At 35.4% G+C, this 22,462-nt stretch overlaps 1 protein-coding gene across 1 annotated transcript in view; it reads right to left on the bottom strand.

The window, feature by feature from the left end:
- The window catches only part of LOC148956941 (uncharacterized), an 80,516-nt gene that overhangs the window by 10,761 nt on the left and 47,293 nt on the right, over positions 1-22,462 (bottom strand). Inside the window, exons 10-15 of the mRNA XM_089087889.1 lie at positions 19,577-21,624; positions 17,760-18,298; positions 12,461-12,880; positions 8,797-9,051; positions 6,701-7,031; positions 3,157-3,486 (exon numbers count right to left, since the gene is read on the bottom strand). Of these exons, the coding sequence (XP_088944015.1) occupies positions 3,157-3,486; positions 6,701-7,031; positions 8,797-9,051; positions 12,461-12,880; positions 17,760-18,298; positions 19,577-21,624 (3,923 nt within the window). The remainder of the gene's footprint in view (positions 1-3,156; positions 3,487-6,700; positions 7,032-8,796; positions 9,052-12,460; positions 12,881-17,759; positions 18,299-19,576; positions 21,625-22,462) is intronic.

The following is a 22,462-nucleotide window of genomic DNA, read 5'->3' as shown; positions in this document are numbered from 1 at the left end:
ACATCATATATGGCATCATATAAGTATTTTCTTTTACGATGCTATGCATAGCATACATAAGATTGTTGAGTTTCCAACGCAATAGTTATTTATATAATACAATGCCAGTCGAAAGGCCCAAAAACGAAAATTTGCAGTTGCAGCTGCTATAAATGATGATTCTTTGGAACCAACACCTGTACTATCAAATGTGATAAGAAGTGAAATTTGACAACCAGGGCCGTCAATTGCGACAACACCAATACGGATAGCTAAAGCAAAGGTCATTGCTAAATTGTCTGGAGTAATCAAAATCCGAAAATGTACCAAAAATGAAAATTAGGAGCAAAGACACGGGCCGTTAGAAGATATGCGAAAACGAAAATTAAAGCCTGTTAAAAATGAAAATGAAGGACAAAGACACACGCGGTTAGAAGACATACGACACTGAACATGTGAGGGAGTCGAAATGAAAATGAAGAGCAGCGTGTCAATGAAAATCTAACCTGGACAGCGAGAATCAAAACGTGTCAAAATTGAAAATTATAGCGATGATGATTGGGCTTGGGATATGTTCATAATGACGAAAGATAAGCCGAGGTGTAATGAAGCAAACAAATTGAAAATGATAGCGAAGATGATTGGGTTTTGAATTTTGATATGGATAAGGTCATCAATACCTACCATACTTTTGAAAATCAGAAATATGGACTGGATAAATCGTTGGAAGAAAAAGAATTTTTTTGTCCCACTACCTGCACAATTAAAAGAAACAAAGGTTCGGAGATATATCTTTCATATTGACAAAAGACAAGCCAAGGCAAAAGAAGAAGTTTTTGTCTTACCACCTGAACAATTAAAAGAAACAAAGGTGGTCGTCAATGCCTTCCATACCTTGTAAAATCAAAAATCTGGATTATATAAATAGTTTGAAGAAAAAGAAGTTTTTGTCCCACCACCTAAATAATTAAAACAAACAAAGGTTCGTCGATATGTCTTTCATAATGACAAAAGATAAGCCAAGGCAAAAGAAGAAGTTTTTGTCCCAACACCTGAAAAATTAAAAGAAACAAAGGTGGTCGTCAATGCATTCCATACCTTTCAAAATCAAAAACCTGGACTAGATAAACCGCTGGAAGAAAAAGAAGGCACTACTTCTAATTTAAAGTCATTTGGACGTCATGACATCAAAAAAAGGCTCAAACTGTCTGCGTTTAGAAGACAAGCGACAGTGAGAATCTATATATGAAAGCTTGCCGCGTGCCCCATACCTTTGTAAAAAAAAGAAAAAAGAAAAAAAAAGGGTTCGGCGATATGTATTTCATAATGACGAAAGATAAGCAGAGATGTAACGAACCAAACAAATTGAAATTGATAGCGATGATGACTGGTTGTAAATTTTGACATAAATAAGGCCATCAATACCTGCCATACCTATGAAAATCAAAAATATGGACTGGATAAATCGTTGGAAGAAAAATAAGTTTTGTCCCACCACCTGAACAATTCAAAGAAACAAAAGGTTCGTCGATATGTCTTTCATAATGACAAAAGACAAGCCAAGGCAAAAGAAGAAGTTTTTGTCCCAACACCTGAAAAATTAAAAGAAACAAAGGTGGTCGTCAATGCATTCCATACCTTTCAAAATCAAAAACCTGGACTAGATAAATCGTTGAAAGAAAAAGAAATTTTTGTTCCACCACCTGAACAATTGAAAGAAAAAAGTTTGGGCGATAGATCTTTATAATGACAAAAGACAAGCGGAGGCAAAAGTTAAAGGTCCAATAAAAAAAGATAGTAATTTTACAAAGGCGCCACTTCTAATTAAGGTCCATTTGGACGTCATGACACAAAGAAAAGGCTAAATCTGTCTGTTTTTAGAACACAAGCGACAGTAAGAATCTATATATAGAATACTGCCACGTGCCGAGTGCCGGGGCCCGGCGGCGAAGCCAACGCTGCTCCATGTTACCGTCAATGCCCGAAATCTGGTGAGTGTCAAAATTCGCCGGTGAATGTCAACAGAAACATAGTCGCTTGGTGTATGTCCGAAATATTTGTTAAATATCCTTATTTCTGACTTTCACCAGATAATGTCGACATTCACCATGCACTAATGGTGAATGTTGAGCATGTCTGAGATTTATATTATCTTCTCCGTAATTCAGTCACGATACATTTTTAATCAGGAAGGGAAACAATTGTAATAAAAAAATTTCAGAATAGCGCATATTTCGGATATGACTTGATTATTGCTAGAGCAATAGCTGCTTCTCTCAGAGAAATTTCTAGAAAATCAATCTCATCCATAGAAACTAGCTTTTGTTTACAAATTACAAACTGATTACGTGTGTAAAGCTGCTTGAGGATACATTTTTTAGGATACAGTTTGTAGAAGTCGGAGATAGAGATAAGGACTGGGTTTTTCCCCTCTCTTTTGGGTATTCAATGGATTGGGTTTTAAAGATGGGATATTTTGCTCTCTTTAAGACATTTAGCAGAGCACATCTGTGATTGTCGATATACACCGGCGAGGGTCCGAATGCACAAGAATGTAATGAATTATTTGATCTTTCGCTGATGTATTTGGTGTTTGTTGACATTCACTGGTGAAAGTCGACATTCACCATTTTTGGACATTCACGGTAACATATATACTTCATCATCCCCAGCAATTTAGGGTTAAGTCTAGCTTGCGCTATACATAAAATTTAAAATAAAGCAACATAAATAGTCGGTAAGAAATAATAACCTATTTACCTATTTTTCATTTATTCATTTACCTATTTCATTTAAAACAAAAATCGAAGTAAAAGTTTTGCTGTTTTCAGTATTGCTGAAAACATAAGCAACATTTGAAACACAAATACAACCATATGAGTATATTCGCCTTTGAAACATTAATACAACAAGAAAGCATTTGTTTAACAAAAGGTTTTGTAATTCAAAAATGTAAATTGCTTAAAAACGTATATTATTTTTAATAGAACGCAAATTGTACTTGAGAGTAACAAAAATACCTCTTATATACTTTAGTAGGTGTCAACTTCGTTCTTTACATGTATTACTGTTAAAGAAAGAGCACAGAAATGAGAGAGAGAAGAGCTCTATCTGAATGAAGAGGAAAAAAGAAGAAGAAAACAACAACAACAAAACGTACACAAAAGTTGAACAAACCTTGTGAGGAAAGGTATTGAGCTGCAATGTTATCACCAGTACCAATGGCTGCCATCTGTTTAAGCTGTTCAGGGATAGCAGCTGGCAGCATACCAACTTTAAAAAGACCAATACTTGAGTAATTTAGTTGAGTGGGTCGGGACATCTGGCCTTGGTTACGTCCAAAACCCTGTACATTTCCTTGGGTATGCGACGAAAATGCTCCGGTATTGTAAGAAAAAGATTGATTGGTACCAAAATTATTGCTGCTAGCCGACTGCGCTTGATTGATCACAGGTGGAGGCGCCTGAACTTGCGGTCCAGTTTGGCCAGGGAAAAATGGCGATTGCGCTAAAAATAAATAATACCAACTATAAGCATAAGTCTAACTCTTTACCACCACAAGGGAACTTGTAGACGAAAGAGCTTTCATTTGGCATCTAAAAACCAACCTACAGAGGTAAACTCTAAAGCGTTTCTGTCTGAAAAAACGAAGCAAATTTTAAAGGACAAAACTAGCGACATAACTGATAGAAAAATTGTCAAAGGACGCTACACATTAGAGGTTCCAAATGGAGGAACTTACAAGAAATTTTGAAGCGTGCATATTCGGGTTTCTTTTAAATATCCTACAACCAACTCGTGTTTTCATATTGGTACACGTCCAAAAGCCGAGCAGCGATTCGACTAACAGTAAAATGCTTTTTTCTTTCATTCTTTTCTAATTTAGTTATTTGTATACATTGATCTTACAATTTTAGCTCACCAAACGGCTAATATCTTGAGCTGCAACTACTCACTAATCTAAGGAAAAAAAGAAAAAATAACAAAATGCGATAATTGTACCTGAAGCGTCGCCAAAGTGACAAAAAACTTACCTAAACTACCAGCATGTTTCCGATAATTAAAAAACACCATGAATTTTTTTTCCTGAAACAAGAAGACAAGCAACTATCTTTCAGAAGAAGTAAGTAATCTTTAGATTTCGTATTAAAAAAATGAGGGCCAAATATTTTCTCCAGTTCTCAATTAAAGTCTAAAAAGGATTAGGATAAAAATCCTCCAGAGCTATTGACGGGACAAAGGGCGTCGAATCAACGTTTCCACCGCCGGGTATTTCCAACAGGGATAGGCAGCAGACCTATAAACCAACTTTGCAGTAGTTAGAACCGGACCACCACCCCTTTATTGCCAGGCAGAGAATAAATCCTCTATGCTAGAACCGGGTTCCAAAACAGACTTATGCGCTGTAAAACAGGGCTGAAAGATCTAACACATTTATTTGCTTCTATATCGGCCTCCTGCTGGTTTCTTTTACAATTGCGTCACAAAGATACAACACATTTATTTGCTTCTATATCGGCCTAATTGTGTTACAAAGATCTAACTAACCAATTGTGTTACCAAGATCTAACACATTTATTTGCTTCTATATCGGCCTAATCCTGCTGATTTCTTTTACAATTGTGTTCATGTCTTGGCAATATGATCTCAGGAAGTATCTTTAAAAACATAACAAAAGTCATTTAACTGTAAAATTGGTTAAACTGCTACCACTAGTACTGATGTTTACCACTTTTTTTAGGACATCTTTTTCTTGAATTACCCAATCGTTCATTTTTAATTCCTCTTGCCTTATTAATCAAGGTTGAGGCAACGCCATGGTCATTTCCTAAAGTGCTACAATTGCCCAAATTTGCGTCCTACACAGCGATTTTCGGTGCTATAGTCAGAAAATTGACAGTAAAAGTGCTAAAATAGCCCTTTCGTGCAACAGATGGCAATCCTGAGCCACATTCCACATGTGGCTAACTAGAACCTCTAAATCAAGACTCTGAAAAAATAACCCCCTACTCCCCTGGATACCACATAAATAGGAACCTTCGATCCTATTGAAACTCTTATTCGTTTCACCTCGTTTTCTTTAGATACTGCTTATATTCAACAAATTCGTAGGGTAGTGCCACATTTCTGTAAGTGTTAAACCGCGAAAAAAAGTAGGCGTTTGTGGTTGCAACACTAATCACTTTAATGTTGCGACTTCTCTGGTACGTAAAACTTAAAAATCAACAAGTTTAACGAAACTTACAAATTTCCGTATTATGAAAACAAAAATTCAAACTTTGATAGGGAAGAGGTAGCGGCTGGCCAGGACACCATCCAATAAAAAAGGACAAATCCCATTGAGGCTCAATTTTTTTTTTCAGCAGAATGTCAAAGGCAGGCAATAGTTTTTTGTCAATAATTATAGGCTTAATTAGTTTCTGTTACTTTTTATGCATACATTTGCCAAAGTAATCAGTAAAAAAAAATTAAAAAAAAATCAAACTTTAATACATAAATTCAAAACAAAAGAGTTACCGATGTTAGAACCCCTAGAGAATGCGACCTTGGTTTAAAATAATTACAATAAAAAACTCTCTTCACTCGGGCTTCCGGCCCTCACAAACTAGTTACTTGGTATATCGCAATCAGATTAAGCCACTTCGATGACAATTGTACAATGTTTACTTTCTACTTAGTTATATAAAACACATAAAAGGTCAGCCTGTTTCTTATAGTATCAGCCACCGTATAACTGCATATGTGCAGAATTCATATGTTTGGTCCATTAGCTTAGAAGTGCATCGCACATTCAGTATATTTTAGATATATATCACATTTAGATATGTATTTGCTTTGGCCTTTTGCTCTATTTTCTCAATGCCGTCCATCTAATAAAGGGAATTTTGCGTTATTTCTACAAATACATTCGTTTTAGGCTAAATTTGAAAGGATTTGGTTCTATATCCTTAAAATGACTCAAAACCTAAACAAAAATAGCTGATTTTAGTTGTCGGCTTGTTATGAGTCTAAAGAGTGGTAACAAGAAAACAAGTTTCCACGTGGTAAATTCAAAGCCTTTATATTACTGTATTCTAACTCGGGTTAAAATGCAAGTGCCCTAAGGGGCACTTGGTAAAACGACGAGGCCTCTTCTTTATACATAAAGATCCCTGAAACGGTTTATATTCTCAGTGGGTGGACTATACATGATTGGTTATATTGAAATTCAATTGTTATTCTTTCTTCTAAGGTCTATTTGTATAAGGGGTACTATCCTCACAAAAATAGTGGCATGACGATCCCTTAAAATAATAAATTTCTAAGCAGATAATTCTTTCTAACGACATTCCACACCATAGAGTATCTGCACCAACGATCCACCTATAAATAATATTATTAAAAACAAAAACACAGAAAACATATAATTGCTTCAGAAAGAAAATTATGCGCCTTCTGGACTTCAACTCCACTGATTTTCGAAGGTATGACTGTACATACAATTCCAACTCCGTTAATTCTCGGAACAAAAATTCTCATTTAATCAATTCCCCTCTCCCAGAATATATGGTGTAGAATGTCGTTAAAACGATAGTTTACTTTAAAAAGTTATAATTTCAAGCGACCCCCGTTCGCCTTTCCGTTGTGAGGAAGATCCACCTTAAGTTGCCTCATTTGAGACCGACAGTATTACAAGCTCGGCGGGAAAGCCTAGAAAAACTGATAGCACAATGAAAGTTACCAGGTGTATTAGTTGTTGAATAAAAGGAAGTTGGTCCAGTAGGGGGAGGTCCATGTGGCAAATTGTTGCGCAGCACAGGTCCGGCAACAAAGTTAGCGTTCATAGCAGGAACGTGACCCAGAACTGGCGCTTGTTCATATATAAAGAAAGGATTTTGAGACAGCTGGGCCGCGGCAGTCGAACCAGGGTGCTGTTGAAATGTTTTCCCTATGTTTCCATAGCCTGGCTGTGGCCCAACACTTATACCAAACTGTGCAGTTGCCGGTTTGTTTCCAGGGATTATGAGAGCTGCAGCAGTAGGCGATGGTGCCGATTGCCCATACGGTGCAGACTGAAAAAGGAAAGCAATAAACAATCTTTGTTCCATATATTCTTATCATAACTGTATCTATGAAATCAAAACTGTACGTGCACATTTGAAAAGTTTAAGACTAGCTAATTACTGAAAGAAAAGCTATATTTGAAAAAGCTGAAAATTCAAAAGTTAAGAAACAAAGCAGAAAAAAAGAAGCATGGTACCGATTTCAATGCCGACTTTAAAGCAACATGATTTTAGAGAAGATCAGTTGTATATTGATGCATTGGGGCTGATCCCAACTTTCATTAGGATTTTCCAACAGTAAAAGTAATTAAAAACACAAATTTTAATTCAGAGATCAGCTTAGCTTGAGCGATATAAATGATAACTATGCAGGTATATATTAACTAAATATTTAATATACAGAGGTGGTTAGGTATTTAATATAATGAGTTCTGGGCTGCCTGCTTTCCATAATTCTCTATTGTAGCTTCCATAATCTTGTTACTAAAGTATTATATCAGACATCCAAAATAGTATCGCATTCCCTTTAAAACGGCTCATAAGTTAAATTAACCATCATTGATAATCCATCTTACTCTCTCGATTGTAAGAATAAGTAGTCCCACTAGAGGACTCGTCTTTTGATTTATCTTCGTTCAAAATTTGTTCATGCTGTTATCCTTGGAAACCCGAGCAACTACCTGTGTAGAGCTAATTCAAAGGAATATGTTCTCATTGGTTGTTATCCTTGGAATTTCTGAGTTACTTTGTAACTCAGTTACTCAGTTACTTTGTAACATAGTTACTTTGAGTTTATGAAAGTTATGATCGGTTATGATCATTTTGCAATTTTGGAAATTTATTTCTATTAAAATATGTAGACGGTGTAGTAGGTTCTAAATGAGGCTTTATCCAAGATGGGGGGGTGTAGGGGATTTGACCCCCTCTCCTTCCCCCGATATGTTTGCCCATCTCGTGAAAACGTAACAAATTTTGTATATAAACAAATTGTTTTTAAAGATTTTGTGCATACCAACCCCTGAAAAAAAAAAAAAAAATTCTGGATACGGTCCTTGCAGTAACTATAATTAAATTGAATCTGAAACTTTCAGTTTTCCCAAATCTTCATCACCATTCGCCGGAAATGATAGTAAATAGACCGAATTTAATTAGTTTTAACGTTTTTTGGGATATTTTAGTACAAATTTGTCAATAGATGGAATTTTTCTAGTAAATATAAATTTTTGGAAGACAGGGGAGGGAGGGTTCCGATCAAGATATTATCCCGGGTGTACGACAGGTCAGAACCGCCATTGATCTTTAGGTGAAGTTACTCGTGGCCCCTTAAGTCTAGGCGATGACCTTTCTTTTTCTTCTTGTTTCAACAATAAACACACGTCTATTCGGAAAGAATTTTTCATTCATTTTTTTTGGTATTAGAAGTGATTTAAGGAGTTTACTTCTGTAGAAAGCAATTGTTTACTTAAATGAATACGCTACGAAATTTGTTCACTTGGACCAGGGCTTGTTAGTAAATAAGGAAAGTTAAGATCAAAGTTATGAAGTTATGATCGTTATAATCTGAATGTATCCGTACCCCGCTCAAAACTAAAATTAAACAGCGCTTCAGGGCATGCTGATGGGGTCCAAGGTACAAAAGAAATTTTCCGTAATTTATGCAGAAAATAATATATGCATAGTTAATGACACTCTCCCCCCCCCCAAAAAAAAATAGGAAGGGTTGGAGTTAATTATATTATAACTTCCGAGGTTTTAACATATAACGCAGACCTACCTGAACTCGCATATGCTGAGCTGCACCATACAGAGAAGCATCAGCTCCAGAGGGAGGCTGAGTCGGTTGACCACCTCCATTTCCTAATGGCCCACCATTTGGAGGCGGTACGAGCTGGTTAAAACCAGAGGAACTAAACTGGCTTAAACTAGGCGACATAATAGACAGATTGTAAGCTTGTCCTGCTGAATACTGAGCGGTGGCGTTTCGTGAAGCGGCTTGAGAAGAGGCATTTAAAATCTGCATTGAGATGGGCTGAAAAAAAGAGTGAGCTACAAAAAAAAAAAAAAAAAAAAAAAAAAAAAAAAAAAAAAAAAACGATTAACAATCGATAATGACTATTTAAATGGAAACCAAGCAGTGGCACTCAGGTACTAGATTACTGACATATAGAGAGTTTAAAAATCTTGTTTAAACCTCATAGTAGGCTTTGTCTTCAAACTGAGTTCAATATTGTTCAACACTGAACTGTTTGTAATAGATCAATTTCAAGGTTAATAGAACTAAGCACATGATTTGTAAAGAATAGTAAGGAACGGGCACAAAAATCTTAGATTTAGATAAAAATAGAACATCTTGTTCCGACATGCTGTTTATCAGATTAGAGAATTTGCCTGATTTATACCATTCAGAATGAAAAAGCATCCATAAATTTTCCATCGACTCTATTTCATCCATACCAAGGTTACTTATACAACAAGCCCGATTATGAAAGCTTCGCATACCTGATATGAGCGGCTATGGAGATTGCTCCTTGAAGCGGTATTTAATAGTTAAAAATTACTCACCCCAAATTGGTTATGTGTTTTTAAAGTTTTTGGGGGGCAGCTGGTCTCCAAACCAGCTGCCCCCCCCCCCTAGACCTTCAAATTTACATTAGATATGACTGAAAAAGCAGATGGTTTGGAAAAAGCAGTTGATAAAACTCCATCACAATATCGACTGCCCCCCCCCCCAAGACAATATGCTGCCTACGCCCATGGCCTTAGGGAGCATCAATTTAGCATCAATCGTCGCACACGAGGTATAACATTGAGTATCGCCATCTACGTTATTACTACGCATTAATTTTCAAGCATAATGACTGGCAAAATGAAGCCCAGCTCTATTTTCCTTGAGGCTCTTTATTATTTCAACTTGAAATTTGTGTTCATTTTCCATTCAGCTTATTAAAAATTGATTTGAAACAGTTTTAGTTTTAAAACAGGAACTACATTGTTAGGATAACTTGTTAGGACAACGCGCAGTGTTGCAACAGTCTTCGGTCAACATCATCAGAAAATTCCGCTCCGCCGATACTAAAGTCTTGCGGAGACAATATTTTATTTCAATATCTTGGGTATTGATAAAGGCTGCAGCTGTAAATGCCAAAAACTTTTAAAATGGCATTTCAAGAGAATCTTTTCCTTAAAAATAATATACGCACTTCAAAGAAAATATCAAAATACAATATTTCTACTGAAAGCCATATCATTCTATATTCCTTGGCCCCTTTTAAATTGTTACTAAGAAATGCCCAATGTATACAGTATGCGAAAGCTATTTCAACGCAACTTCGACTCCAAACCCGACTCGAATTATTTTCTTTTCCAGTATATTCGATGATACAGTAGGCTATGTGCATTATATTTTAATATCTTGGGCATTAATCAAATACTGTAGCTGTAAATGCCTAAAAACAGTAAAAGTGGCATTTCAAGAGAATGTATTCTCAAAAAAAAAAAAAGAGAACTTCAAAGAAAGTATCAAAGCACAAAATCTCTGCTTAATACGTTATCATTGTATATTTCCTAATCCCCTAACACGAAATTGTAACTAAGAAATATCCAATGTATACAGTACATGCAAGCTATTTCTATACTACATTAACTCCAAACACGACTCGTATTATTTGTTTCCAGTATATTTGCTGATAAGAAACATTTGATTCTATATGCCGCCAAGGGATTGCAACTTAAGCATTTACCATTAATCACAATACTACTTTATAGTAGCAGGCCATTATTTACAAATGTTGTAAATAAAAAGTATCAACAGGCTGTATAGGTGGACGCATCAATATTTATTAACGTCTCTTCGGCTGTATGTACATGTCTACAAAATTGAAAGCAAATCCAAAGAGGGAGGTTGGAGAGGTAAAGATCAAAAGCAGAGATTGGAAACCCCTGTGCGATTTTAGTTCAAACAAGGGGTGGCATGCCTACCTCTCAGCTAGAAAGTTGAAACTGGAAGGAAAAAGGTTACTGGAGGAGCCTGGAGCCTCTGGTCCAAAGACAATGGAATTGTGCAGTAGAAACTGCTGCAGTTGAAGGGGCCTCCTGTCCATTTGCGGCCTCAAATATAGTTGAATAAGCTCACGTAATTCTGCTCAAGACCCTCTGTTCAAGCGTTTTCTGGAGTCATTCAATTTTGAAGTTGTAGTTCAAAGCTTTTACTGTGGTCTACCTCAAGAATAGGTTATTTTCAACAAAAATATTGATTTATGGTATGTCGATGAGAACAAGAAACATTTTTTTTTTTACATTTTCTCTTTCAAATTGTAAACAAAAATTACATTCAAAACAAGAGAGGGAGGCTAATCAAGTCTACTTGTTTTTAAATGGATATTTGCGATCTGTGCTTGACCCAACAGAAATTGATTTCGTTAATATAAGAAATCGGCAATAAACGAAAAATTTTGGGCCTAAGTGGCAAAGCATTGGCTTGTATGGCAAAGTACCTTTTTTTAAACGACTATATTGATTGGGAGATAGAAAATAGAATTAAAGAAGGAAAATGAATTAAACCGGTGGATTTATTCATTTATGTCTTATATTTGATTTACTTTAATAACATTCTCTTTTAATCGCTCTTGCAATAAGCCGTTTTGATTTTCAGGTTTGATTTTTCAGGTTCAATTTCAATGGATTAATCAACAATTAAAAACTTAGATCTTTTAAAGTAAACATGCTTAATCAAATTCTAGACACCAAAAACCGCCATGTTTACTTTTAAAAAATAATATACGGAGTGGTCGCTGCTCTAACTCTCAGACACAACCCTACAAATCATTTTCGAAAAAAAAAAAAAAAAAAAAAAAAAATATATTTGCTCCTATCTCCAATCCTGCTCCTAGCCACATGGAGAAAAAAAAACAAAAAAAACAAAAAAGCATTGGCTTGTATGGCAAAGTACTTTTTTTTTAAACGACTATATCGATTAGGAGATAGAAAATAGGTAACAGAGTTGGTTTTAAGATCTAACAGAATATTTTTTTTAGAGATACAGGGGGAAAGAAAAAAAATAGGGTGGGGGGAAATTTGTATTACAATACCGCTTTTTCTAAATGCCTAAGATACAAAATAGATAACAGAGCTGGTTTTAGGCAGAAACAGCATATTTTCAGAGAAAAAGAGGGGAAAAGAGAGGGAGAGAATAAGAGAGTCCGAGAAAGAGACAGAGGGAGAAGTGTAAAGCAGAGAAGAAAAAGAGAGGGAGAGAGAAAGGAGAGGGAGTGATATAGAGGGTAGGAGAGCAGGTGGGAGGAAGAAAGATCAAGTGAGGGTTAGGTGAAGCGGGTGAGAGAGAGGGAGATCAAGTGAGGAAGAGTGGGTGAGAGGGACGTAGATCAAGTGAAAGTGAGGGAAAGAGGACAAGAAAGAGTAATACCTTAAAAAAAACTTACCACAGTTGATCCATCTATTTGAAACTGAGTAACAAGTTGTTGCGGGCCGGGAATAGATTGATGATTCTGCGTATTATACATCATAGGAGGTGATGGTATTGCAGGCATTGAATTATACTGGTGCTGGAAATGAGTCATGACATTGTTTTGACCTGACATTCCAGTAATGTGTTGACCAAACACGGGTGGACTTGACGTTTTGACTTTAGAGATGCCTTCAACTTTGGACATTGGTGATGAACGATTGTAATTAGCTGGCTGACTCGAAGAAGATTCCTCAGCTGGTTCATCATTAGCCTCTGAAATTTTTTGGAATGATGTATTAGGTGATGATGAGAAAGCTTTCCCAAATGGACTGCCCCTATTGACCACCGAATCTTCAGCTGAATGTTCCATTACAGTTGGCATTGTGTCCCAAACCTGGAAGAGAAAAAACATTCCAGTAACAATAGCTTTTTATATTAATTAATTTGAAAAACTTTTCCCACAAAACAAGTTTTTCAAAGAAAGTTAAGAGCTCCATTAAGCTAATAATGAGCAGAAATAAAGTCAAATAATGTTCCAAGCGTAAAACTACTACAAATCACTAAAAAAAAAAAAAAAAGAAACTCAAAACAGAAATTACAATAAATAGACGAGTCAAACTAAAAACGAGCAAAAATTAACGTGCATAGGGCCGATAGCCCCCATGCCTTCTCTAGATCAGAACACAATTTGCGCTTTACTAAAAAAAAAAAAAAAAAAAAAAAAAAAAAAAAAAAAAAACCGTATATTATCATTTTAATCGAGACATATTGATATTTGTACCTTAAAATTTTGATAGAAAAATTGAAAACATTTAAAACGTATTTTGTTTCCAGCAAAGCGCAAATTATGTTCTGGTCTTGACAAGACGTGGGGGTTATCGGCCCTACGAACGTTAATTTTTGTTTGTTGAGTTTGACTCGGCTATTTATACCCCCTTACGACCCTTGCCCTGAGGGGTGTGGGGGAGAGGGTTGTCATCCTCAAAGACATAACTTCCGGACCTTTCAACTCCGTCGAACAAAATGGTTATCTCAAAACTTTGATTGAAGTGTTTGCGGAAATCGTGGGCGTGGGAGGGGGGTTAGTTGCCCTCCAATCAATTTCGACTGTTAAAAAAGGGTACTAGCCCTTTCAATTTCCAATCAAATGAGCCATTTTCGAAGTTTCTACGACAACTCTGTCAATATGAAGTGCCTTGATTGATAAAAAAAAAAAAAAAAAAAAAAACATTGTGCCCACATCGCTCTTTACTTAGGCAGCGCAGCGCTGCCTATGATAGTAAAAATTGTAAAAAAAAGTCAACTCAACACAATTGCTGGAGGAATGGCTCCGATATTTACTTTTTTGAATGCTTAAGTCATATTAACATATCAAATACCATAAGTCATATTGTATACCCGGTCTATTGGAGTTTATACTGTAAACATTCCAACTAAAATAAATGAAAATGATTTAATTAAAAAAAAAAATTAATTTTCTTCATTAAAAAAATATAAATGATAGTAATTTCGATTTACTGGGTTTACTTCATGAGCTTACCATAGCAGCCTAACAATGCAAAAAAAAAGAGAAAGAACTATCTATCTTTCATACAATCAAAAAGTTTGGAAAATATTAGGCACCCAGAAAAAGCGTTGAAAATTCTCGTCTTTTTTTTTTTTTTTTTTTTAATTCTCGTCTTCGGGGGTGAGGGGGATGATTTTGGAAAATTACCATCATTTTATTTTTGATTTCCTTTGTGAAGAAACAAAGTAAATAGTCAGGAAAGTGTTTTTTGACGATAACATTAAAATCTTTACCTTGCAAGAGATACTTTACGTACATAGTTGTCAAAACCTGGGGAGAGAAGTCTAAAAAGAATAGTAAACATTTTATGTCAAACTTTTATCCCAGAGGTGTAAGTATTTTTATATTGTGATAGTTTTTACCAAAGAATCGACCTTACTATAGAGTAGAATATTTTTATTTATAACACGTACATAAATAAATGTCACAAAACAGCGTACATGCCTGGTGGCATACTTTAGCGCTGAAAATATTGCCAACGAAAATACACCATTTTCTAGCTAAATTTTACAACAACGAAAAAGAAAACCCTACTGAACAAAATGCTTAGCATGTCATAAGATATTTCTTCACCAGTCTTAGAAAATGTCGCTTGTTGCTGCATTCTCGAACTGATGCTGGAATTGAGTTCCAGATTTTTGGGTCAGTGTGACGGATGCTGAATCCCGCTCTCGATGTCGGGTGAATTTCGCAAGAAAAGTCTGAACGATGCGTAGTAGGATAATTATGAAATTGAGAATTTGTTGGGAAAATGCCAGAAAAATTTACAGTTAAATTACTATATTGATAATTGTGACAAATACTAGAGATAGAAATAAAATGAAGTTGGTCCGAAGAGAAAAATCCTGAAGTCCCATATAAGTGTCTAACTGAAGTTCTGCAATCAACATTAAAAAGAATCCTCATTGCTTTATTCTGAAGTATTTGGAGAGATTTGAAAACAGACAGAAAGGTAGATGCCCAAACCGAAATGCAATAGAGAAAATATGGGTGGACGAAAGAATAATAAATAGATTTTAGAATAGCTTTAGGAAAGAAGTGACAAAGACGAGTTAGCATGCCAATATTTCGGGAAATTTTGAACGACAGTGTTTTTACATATTTATGAAACGACAAATTTTCATCTAAAATAATCCCAAGATACTTGAACTGATCTACCTGTTTTAATTCAAGGCCATTCCAAAAAAGAGAGAAGGTATCTGACAATACTGATCCAGTTCTCGAAAATAACATATATTGCCATATTTTTTATTTAGAGCTAGTAAATTCCTTGAATACCAATCAGATACAGTTAGTAACGTACTTTCGAGGTACTGGAAAAGAACTGATAGGTCCCGGTGAGAAGCAAAAATTACTACATCATCAGCAAACATTATAATTTTACAAAGAGGCAAAACTTCTGGCAAATCATTTATAAAAGGAATAAATAGAATAGGCCCAAGGACAGAGCCCTGAGGCACTCCGTAATTAATTGGAAAAGTTTCGGAACGGAGATCACGAGATTTATCAACACAATCTAGTCGTCTCCCAAAAAGGTAAGATGAAAAAAATTTAACAGCTTGTGTTGAAAACGGTATAGATTGTCTAATACAAAAAAAAAGAAAGATATCTGGTGGGAACTTCACAGCTAATATTTGATATTTTCTAGACGGTTAGTATTTTCTATTTAAAGCTTATTCTCGCCTTTAGTAATTGGTATGTTTTTTCAGCAGGCCGTATAGTTTTAATGTTTCAAAATTAAATTGAAATTATATTCAAATGTAACCTAAACTTACAGAAAAGAAAATTTTAAGACACTACCTTTATACCGTATAAGCAACAAAATATATACACTGTTGAATAGGAAAAAGGAAATTTTTCGTATTTTTAAAATACCATCACATTTTTTCCCCTAAGAGAAGGCCAAAGCGATACCGAAATTGTAGCTCGCTAAATCGATAGAACTGAAGCAATTCAACGGTGTAAGTATTTTGCCATTTCGACACCATTCTTGTCCCAAAATCATGTGTCTCACATGGAACACAATCCATAATAATAAATTGTATTTGTGGACAGTTGATACTACCATGTCTTTCGTAAGTCACATCTTTTGATCGTCCAAACTGGTGCCTTGCAATTTTATACAAAATGAATTACTGTCTTATTTATATATGAATGCATACTAAAAACAGCTTCAATTTATTTATTTCTAGTTTAAAAATTAATTTTTATGCTGCCCATAACTATGTTTTTCTTTTATTTCACTTAAAATACAGTCTTGGCTTGTAAATTATATACACTTTAATTTTGTCATTAAAATCTTTAACGAAAGAATTAAGTTAAAGAATAAAGTAAAGAAAGAATTAAAGATTTAGCGAAAGAACACTAAAACAAAAAGCAAGCCATTTTATGCTTTACAATTATCTTTAAACAAAAGTTTATTAAATCTAGTAATCGTGAGTCCTACATTACAAAAACTGTATCCATTTCCATTCCCTTGACAAAATCTTTACAACACGACAAATCAGTGTATTTAAAAATGTGAGAATTATATAAAGGCATTTCAGCTTGGGCTGTAACGTTAGCATCATTAGTAAAACGATGGTTTTATTTCGCTATCAAACTTGAAATGGTGACAAGTAATTAAAATATTACTTGTAAAAAGAGAAGCAAAATAGCACCGCTCTACAACAGATCCTAATTTTTCAATTATAAATCAAAATAAAATATGAAGATAAGGACCTACTGAAATACTAAAAATAAAGTAGGAAAAATGACAATTTAATAGTTCTTGAAATATATATATATATATATATATATATATATATATATATATATATATATATATATATATATATATGGCTCCCCTTCCAGGCTGACACCAATATTACAAAATAAATAATAAAAACGATTCAATTTTTTTTTGCTGCACTGCAAATTCCTCTTTTTACCTTATTTTCTCTTCTCCTCATTTTAGTCACTAAAATAATCGATTTCATCCAAAAATAGAAACCTCGAAAACCTTGCACGCAATAAACTGAAAAATTAGATATTTTTCCTTTCCAATCATTTCCCATAACCCTTTTGAACTCTTCAAAAACCCTAAAACGCATTTACGAAACCTAATAGTTTTTTTTTCTCATTGTAAAGTTTTATTTGATTTTTTTTTTTCAATTCTTCCTACATTTCACACTACTCTTAATATTAATCGAAATTGGTTTTTAAATAATGAGACTTTTCAAACTATTTTTGGTTGGCAATTAGTTTTTTTGTTTTATTTTGCAATTTGGTTTCCCTTTTTTTACGAAAATTGGAACGTCAAGCCAAATCCTAGAAAATTGAGTGTATGCGGTGCATTTAAAACTGCTCCTGAAAGAAAAAAAAAGAAAGAAAACATAAGATTAAAGCAAAATGAGAGCCATTGACATTTGAGAACAGAAATCTAAGACATTATCGCACGCTTATCTTTCACAGACTGAACGTAAATCTACCCACTGAACGTAAACACAACACGCATGTGCACAGGGAAAACGTATACCGTTAAAATAAAAGTGTTTTCTTGCTCTTCTCATATATTAGGAACATGCCGCATGTTAAGTCAAATTTAGAAGATAAGATACGATTAATTGGCTGTAAGTTAACTCACACAAAAAATCGACGGTTGTTATTAATTTGAATTTCAATCTCAACAGATAGATATAAAACAAAATTGAGAAAAATGTGATACCTTCTTAACCGACTGAATCTTCAAGTCCAAATCCGTCGTCGAGGGAGATATGGGCGATTGCACACTCCCGACCATTCCTCGTTGTAGGCTTAAGCTAGAACTGGCTTTAGAAGTAGCAGTCATTTCATCTTGTTTAGAACCATTCTTCCTTTCTTCTGTTGGCAGAGATGCATCAAACGTAAAATCTAGCTGCAAATCTTCCCCAGTTTTACTTAAGGGGAAGGGCAGCTGTATAGGATCCGGCTGTTTTTCAGTTTTTGCTTTAATTTTAGTGTTTTCAAAAATTAAACTGGTCCGTAATTCAGATGGCTGTGGCTGAGGAATTTCAGTGGGCTTTGGCTGCACGGTCTGGCCGACTTTAATAGGCTCTCCACGCTTTTGTGGAAGCGCAAAAGGAGGAGGCATGGATGTAGTTGGAACCTGGGGTGGAACTTGTACAGCAGGAGTCTGCTGTTGAGCAGCCGCATGTTGCTTCAAAGTTTCTGTGATAGGTTTTGCCCATGCATTGACTGGTGGTGGAGGTGGAGGATTCAAGTCCACTAAAAAATAGAAGTGAAGTATAGGTTGTGGATTCTAACAAATACAGTAATATTTGACCAACTATAAAATTGTGATATAAATATTTTTCGTAGACACGGTTATTACAGAACCATGCATTTTGTACCAACGGAAGGAAATACATACTGACTCCTAAATTTCAAAAAAATGTCACAATAGAATTTGACCACAAAGGAAACAAATGTCAGAGCCCATTTTTGCTAAATCACGCGAAAAAAAAACACTGTTGTCAATCAGAACTACTGAATCTGTTTGAACTATTTTTTAGTTTACCCCCCCCCCCGAAGGGTAGTGTCATAAGATTTGTTTAACACAACACCAGCATCTTTGGCCTAAGAAAAACAAAAAACAATGAGAGCTAGTTTTGGCCTAAGGTGTCTTACTGATGTAGCAAGTTGTTCGTAATAATAAGCAACATTGTTTTCGACACACGCATTTTCGTAGGTGGTTGTTTAATAAGTTGGATTACACAATTTTTTTTAGATTACCCAAAATGTCAATTTCTCTTCCTAACTCAAAAATGGATGATAGGATGGATGGATGGATGGATGATAGATCGACTTAGCTAAAAACAAATGAAAGATTTTTTTTTTAATGGCTTCTCTAGCCCATTGTGTTTAGGAAGTTGAATTAAAATCAAGTATTTTGCAGGCACAAGACATGGCTAATTGTAGAAAAAGCCAAGACAGATAGTCCGAGTGATTGAGAGGCAAATCTGGGATAAGCCCTTCTTAGAATTGTATAAAAATGATGTCATTTCATTTGTTGATAGATAAGTCTATCAACTGATTCTTGTTTCTTTCATGTGTATAGGTAAAATACTAGGGCAATTGAAGTAGAAGCCAAATCTAGATTTGGAAGTCAAATCGACTGAGTGAATTAAAAAAAGGGGAAAAAAAGAATTGCAATAACAACGGAAAGAATTCCAAACAATTATAGATTAGTGAGTTCAGGTTCATGTACCAATCATCTGGTCAGAGTTTTTGCTTCAATTTTTTATTGCATCCAATCACAATTTTTATGTAAGGGGAATTCTTGGATACATACATGAGAAGTCATGACTTGATACTTGAGTGGCACCATATTCGAAAAAGGCATTATACATAATACACTCGATATTATGAAAGAATCAAGTCAAAATTTTCGAACAGCTCAAAATAAGGTCTGATCAACTTTGGCGAAAAACAAAAGAACTTAAATCTTTTCCGATATAGTAAATAGGATTACAAAATTACAGAATAGGAAGATGATCAACTTACCTTTAAGTATGCTCCCTGACTGTTGGGAGGTCGGTGGTGGCTGCTCAAATCCGGAAGGAAGTGAAGGCAAATTTTCCGTGGTAAAGATAGCTTTCTGCTTTTGAGCCTGTAATTTTGCAAGCCTTGGAGGTAGATTCTGTCGTGGTTCTCTCGCGAATGAAGATTTTCCAGATCGGCCTGAGTCTCGTCGTTCCCTAAAGGGTCGTGGGACTGTCTTCTCTTCTCTTTTTCTTTTCTTTAACTTTTCTTCATCACCAAGACCACTTTCGTATTCTTTGTGCTTTTTCCCATATTGTTTTGATGTGGAATCACTCTTAGCTTCACTATTTCTGTCAGATTTTTCTCTGTATTCACTTCTTTCACGTCTATCTTTTTCATCTCTGTAGTCTTTAAATTCATCTTTTCTCTTGTCGTCACGTTTTTCTTTTTTATCACCGTTAGAGCGATTTAACTCCTTTCGAATCTGTTCTTTTCGTTTTGACTGCTTATCATCTGCATTTCTTTCATCTTTGGGAGCCTCCTCTGCACTAAATTTATAATTACCTTCAGGTATTGACTCTTCAGCCATAGCCTTACCGTCGTCCGTCTTAGCTAATTCCGAGTTAAGAGACGCCTCTGGACATTCAGTTTTGGAACCTGTTACTCCCGATTTTTTATCGGAAAATGGTGGGGGAACATTGGGCCCTTTTCTTGATAGTGGAGCACGGCCTCTTTGGGATGTTTCCACTTTCTGAAACCTAGGCGGTCTATTTTCACTTGAAGGCTCGGGTTCCGAAGAAAAAGGTCTATTGCTTGGTGGACCATAAGAGCCTCTTCCCCGAGTAGCACGCCCCCCTCTTCTTTCGCTTTTAGATGACTCCCAGCTGTGCCCAAAAACCTTCCGTTGTTCTTCTTGTTCATATTTGAAGCTAGTCTTTTTATTCTCTTCTGATCCTAATTCTTTTTCGTTGTCTTTGACTAGCTTATCACCGTGTCTTTCTCTACTCGTCTTATCTTTAAATTTATCTTTGGATTCACTTTTAATTATTTCTTTCTTTCTAGAATAGACATAGTCCCCTTCGTCATCACCGTAGTAGCGACTTGAACGTCCACTCTTACATTCACTACGCCCACGAGTACTTGGTTGAGAAAACGCACGGCTCCCCTTGCCTCGTGCTCCATCACTTCTTCGACTCGGCTCTTTTGGCTGTTTCGCCTGCTCAGGACCTATTTGTTGCTGTACAGGAAACTCATCGACTTTGGTTTCACTTTGTGCTAGCGCAACTATTGGATCTCTCTTTTCCTGTAATGCATTGTCAGTAGTATTTTCCGTTTTCCTTTCTATAGTTTGTTTGATTTCTATGGGGCTTAAATTATTATCACCTTCATTGCTTTCTAATTTGAGCTTCTGCTCAATTTCAAAGCTGGCACTTTCAACTTGTGTACTAGTAATATTACACTTTTCTTTCTTCTGAGAAGCTATAACTTGTTTCAAGTCATCATCAATATCAGCTTCAACTCTTTCTCGACTAATTGGCAAAGGCGCTGCTAGGTTTTTGAGTGGCTTTTTGTCTATAAGACCGGAGAATGTTCTGTGCTTTGAAGCTACTTCATCTTTTCTGTCGTGTGACGACAATCTATGAAAAACAGTATCATCTTTAGAGACAACGATGAGCTTAGGTCGAGGTTCACGTGAAATTTCAACTCTTTTCATTGACTCAAAGGCCAGGGAAGCATTCACAGTTTCAAGATCATCTAGCCGGCTAACGTCTTTTTTAATTATAGATGTCTTGTTAAATTCTTGTTGATTCTCATGGGTACTATTGATGACACCGGACTCTTCAAAAATTGGAGTGAAATTTTTTTCCGTCTCCAATTGTGGAACTGGAGAAGAGTCCTCGGAGGAATCATCAGCCCAAGAAGGAATTTCTTCCGGTTCTTTTGAAGAACCGGAAGCACGATGACTATCACTAGTGTCACCCTCTATTTCTCCCAAACTGCTCAGATTAGAACGACAATGCAATTTGGTGACAATATCTTCTCTACGATCATCAGCTGAACCGCTCATTCTGTAAAAAAAAAGAAAACAAATTACAGCCGACATTGGAATAACAACCAAGACCTGTGTTATATTTACGTTTAACAATAAAAAAAAAAAAAAAAAAAAAAAAAAAAAACAACAACATACAAATTAACAAAGCAAAGTAACGCTTTAAACTGCCAGCTCTTATGAAAATTATCTTAAGCTTTGAATAATCTTGCATCTCAAAACTTCTATTATGCCTTAAATAGAATTATGCCTTCTCCCTCTTTTTAAATAATCCCTTTTGTGAGAGAAAATAAACAAGTAGTTAGTTCCATGTATTTGGTTTAGTAGTACTTTTTCGTTCAGGTTTGGAACAGTCGCGGGGTTTGGCTAAACGCTAAAACTGCTACAAATCTGTTCAAAAAAGGGATATACCCAATCAATCAAATGATTGCAGAATCGCAAGCACTTGTGTGTATTTAAACCCACAGTAGACAGAATATACAGTATCGACAAAGGATATAATCTCCATTAAAATAAGTGACAGAGATTTTAAATCACACAAGATTCATACTCCGTCTTCGCTCACGCCCGATTCCGATGCACACATTACAAGAAGCCTATGGAAAACCCTTTTTTTTGTCCGACCACTAGCAACTAAACTAAGGTTCTGACGTATATCCCCAAGGTCAGTACGCGCGGTATCAAATGTGTGTCATGTTTGGAAAAAAGAAGACGCTACAACGAGACAGTGACTTAAACCAAACTAGAATTAAATTTAATTGAAATGCAACCGTACTTAAATAAAAATTACCTTTGCTCTTAGTAATTTATCATTACACAGGAAGAAAGAATTTAACTTTTCTTAACAAATTACAATT

Source organism: Artemia sp. Qi Xiang Cuo, chromosome 1, assembly GCF_049724085.1.
Source record: "Artemia sp. Qi Xiang Cuo chromosome 1, ASM4972408v1, whole genome shotgun sequence".
Taxonomy (NCBI): Eukaryota; Metazoa; Arthropoda; class Branchiopoda; order Anostraca; family Artemiidae; genus Artemia; species Artemia sp. Qi Xiang Cuo.
The sequence above is the reverse complement of the archived record's forward strand: the minus strand, read 5'-3'. Positions and strand labels throughout refer to the sequence as shown.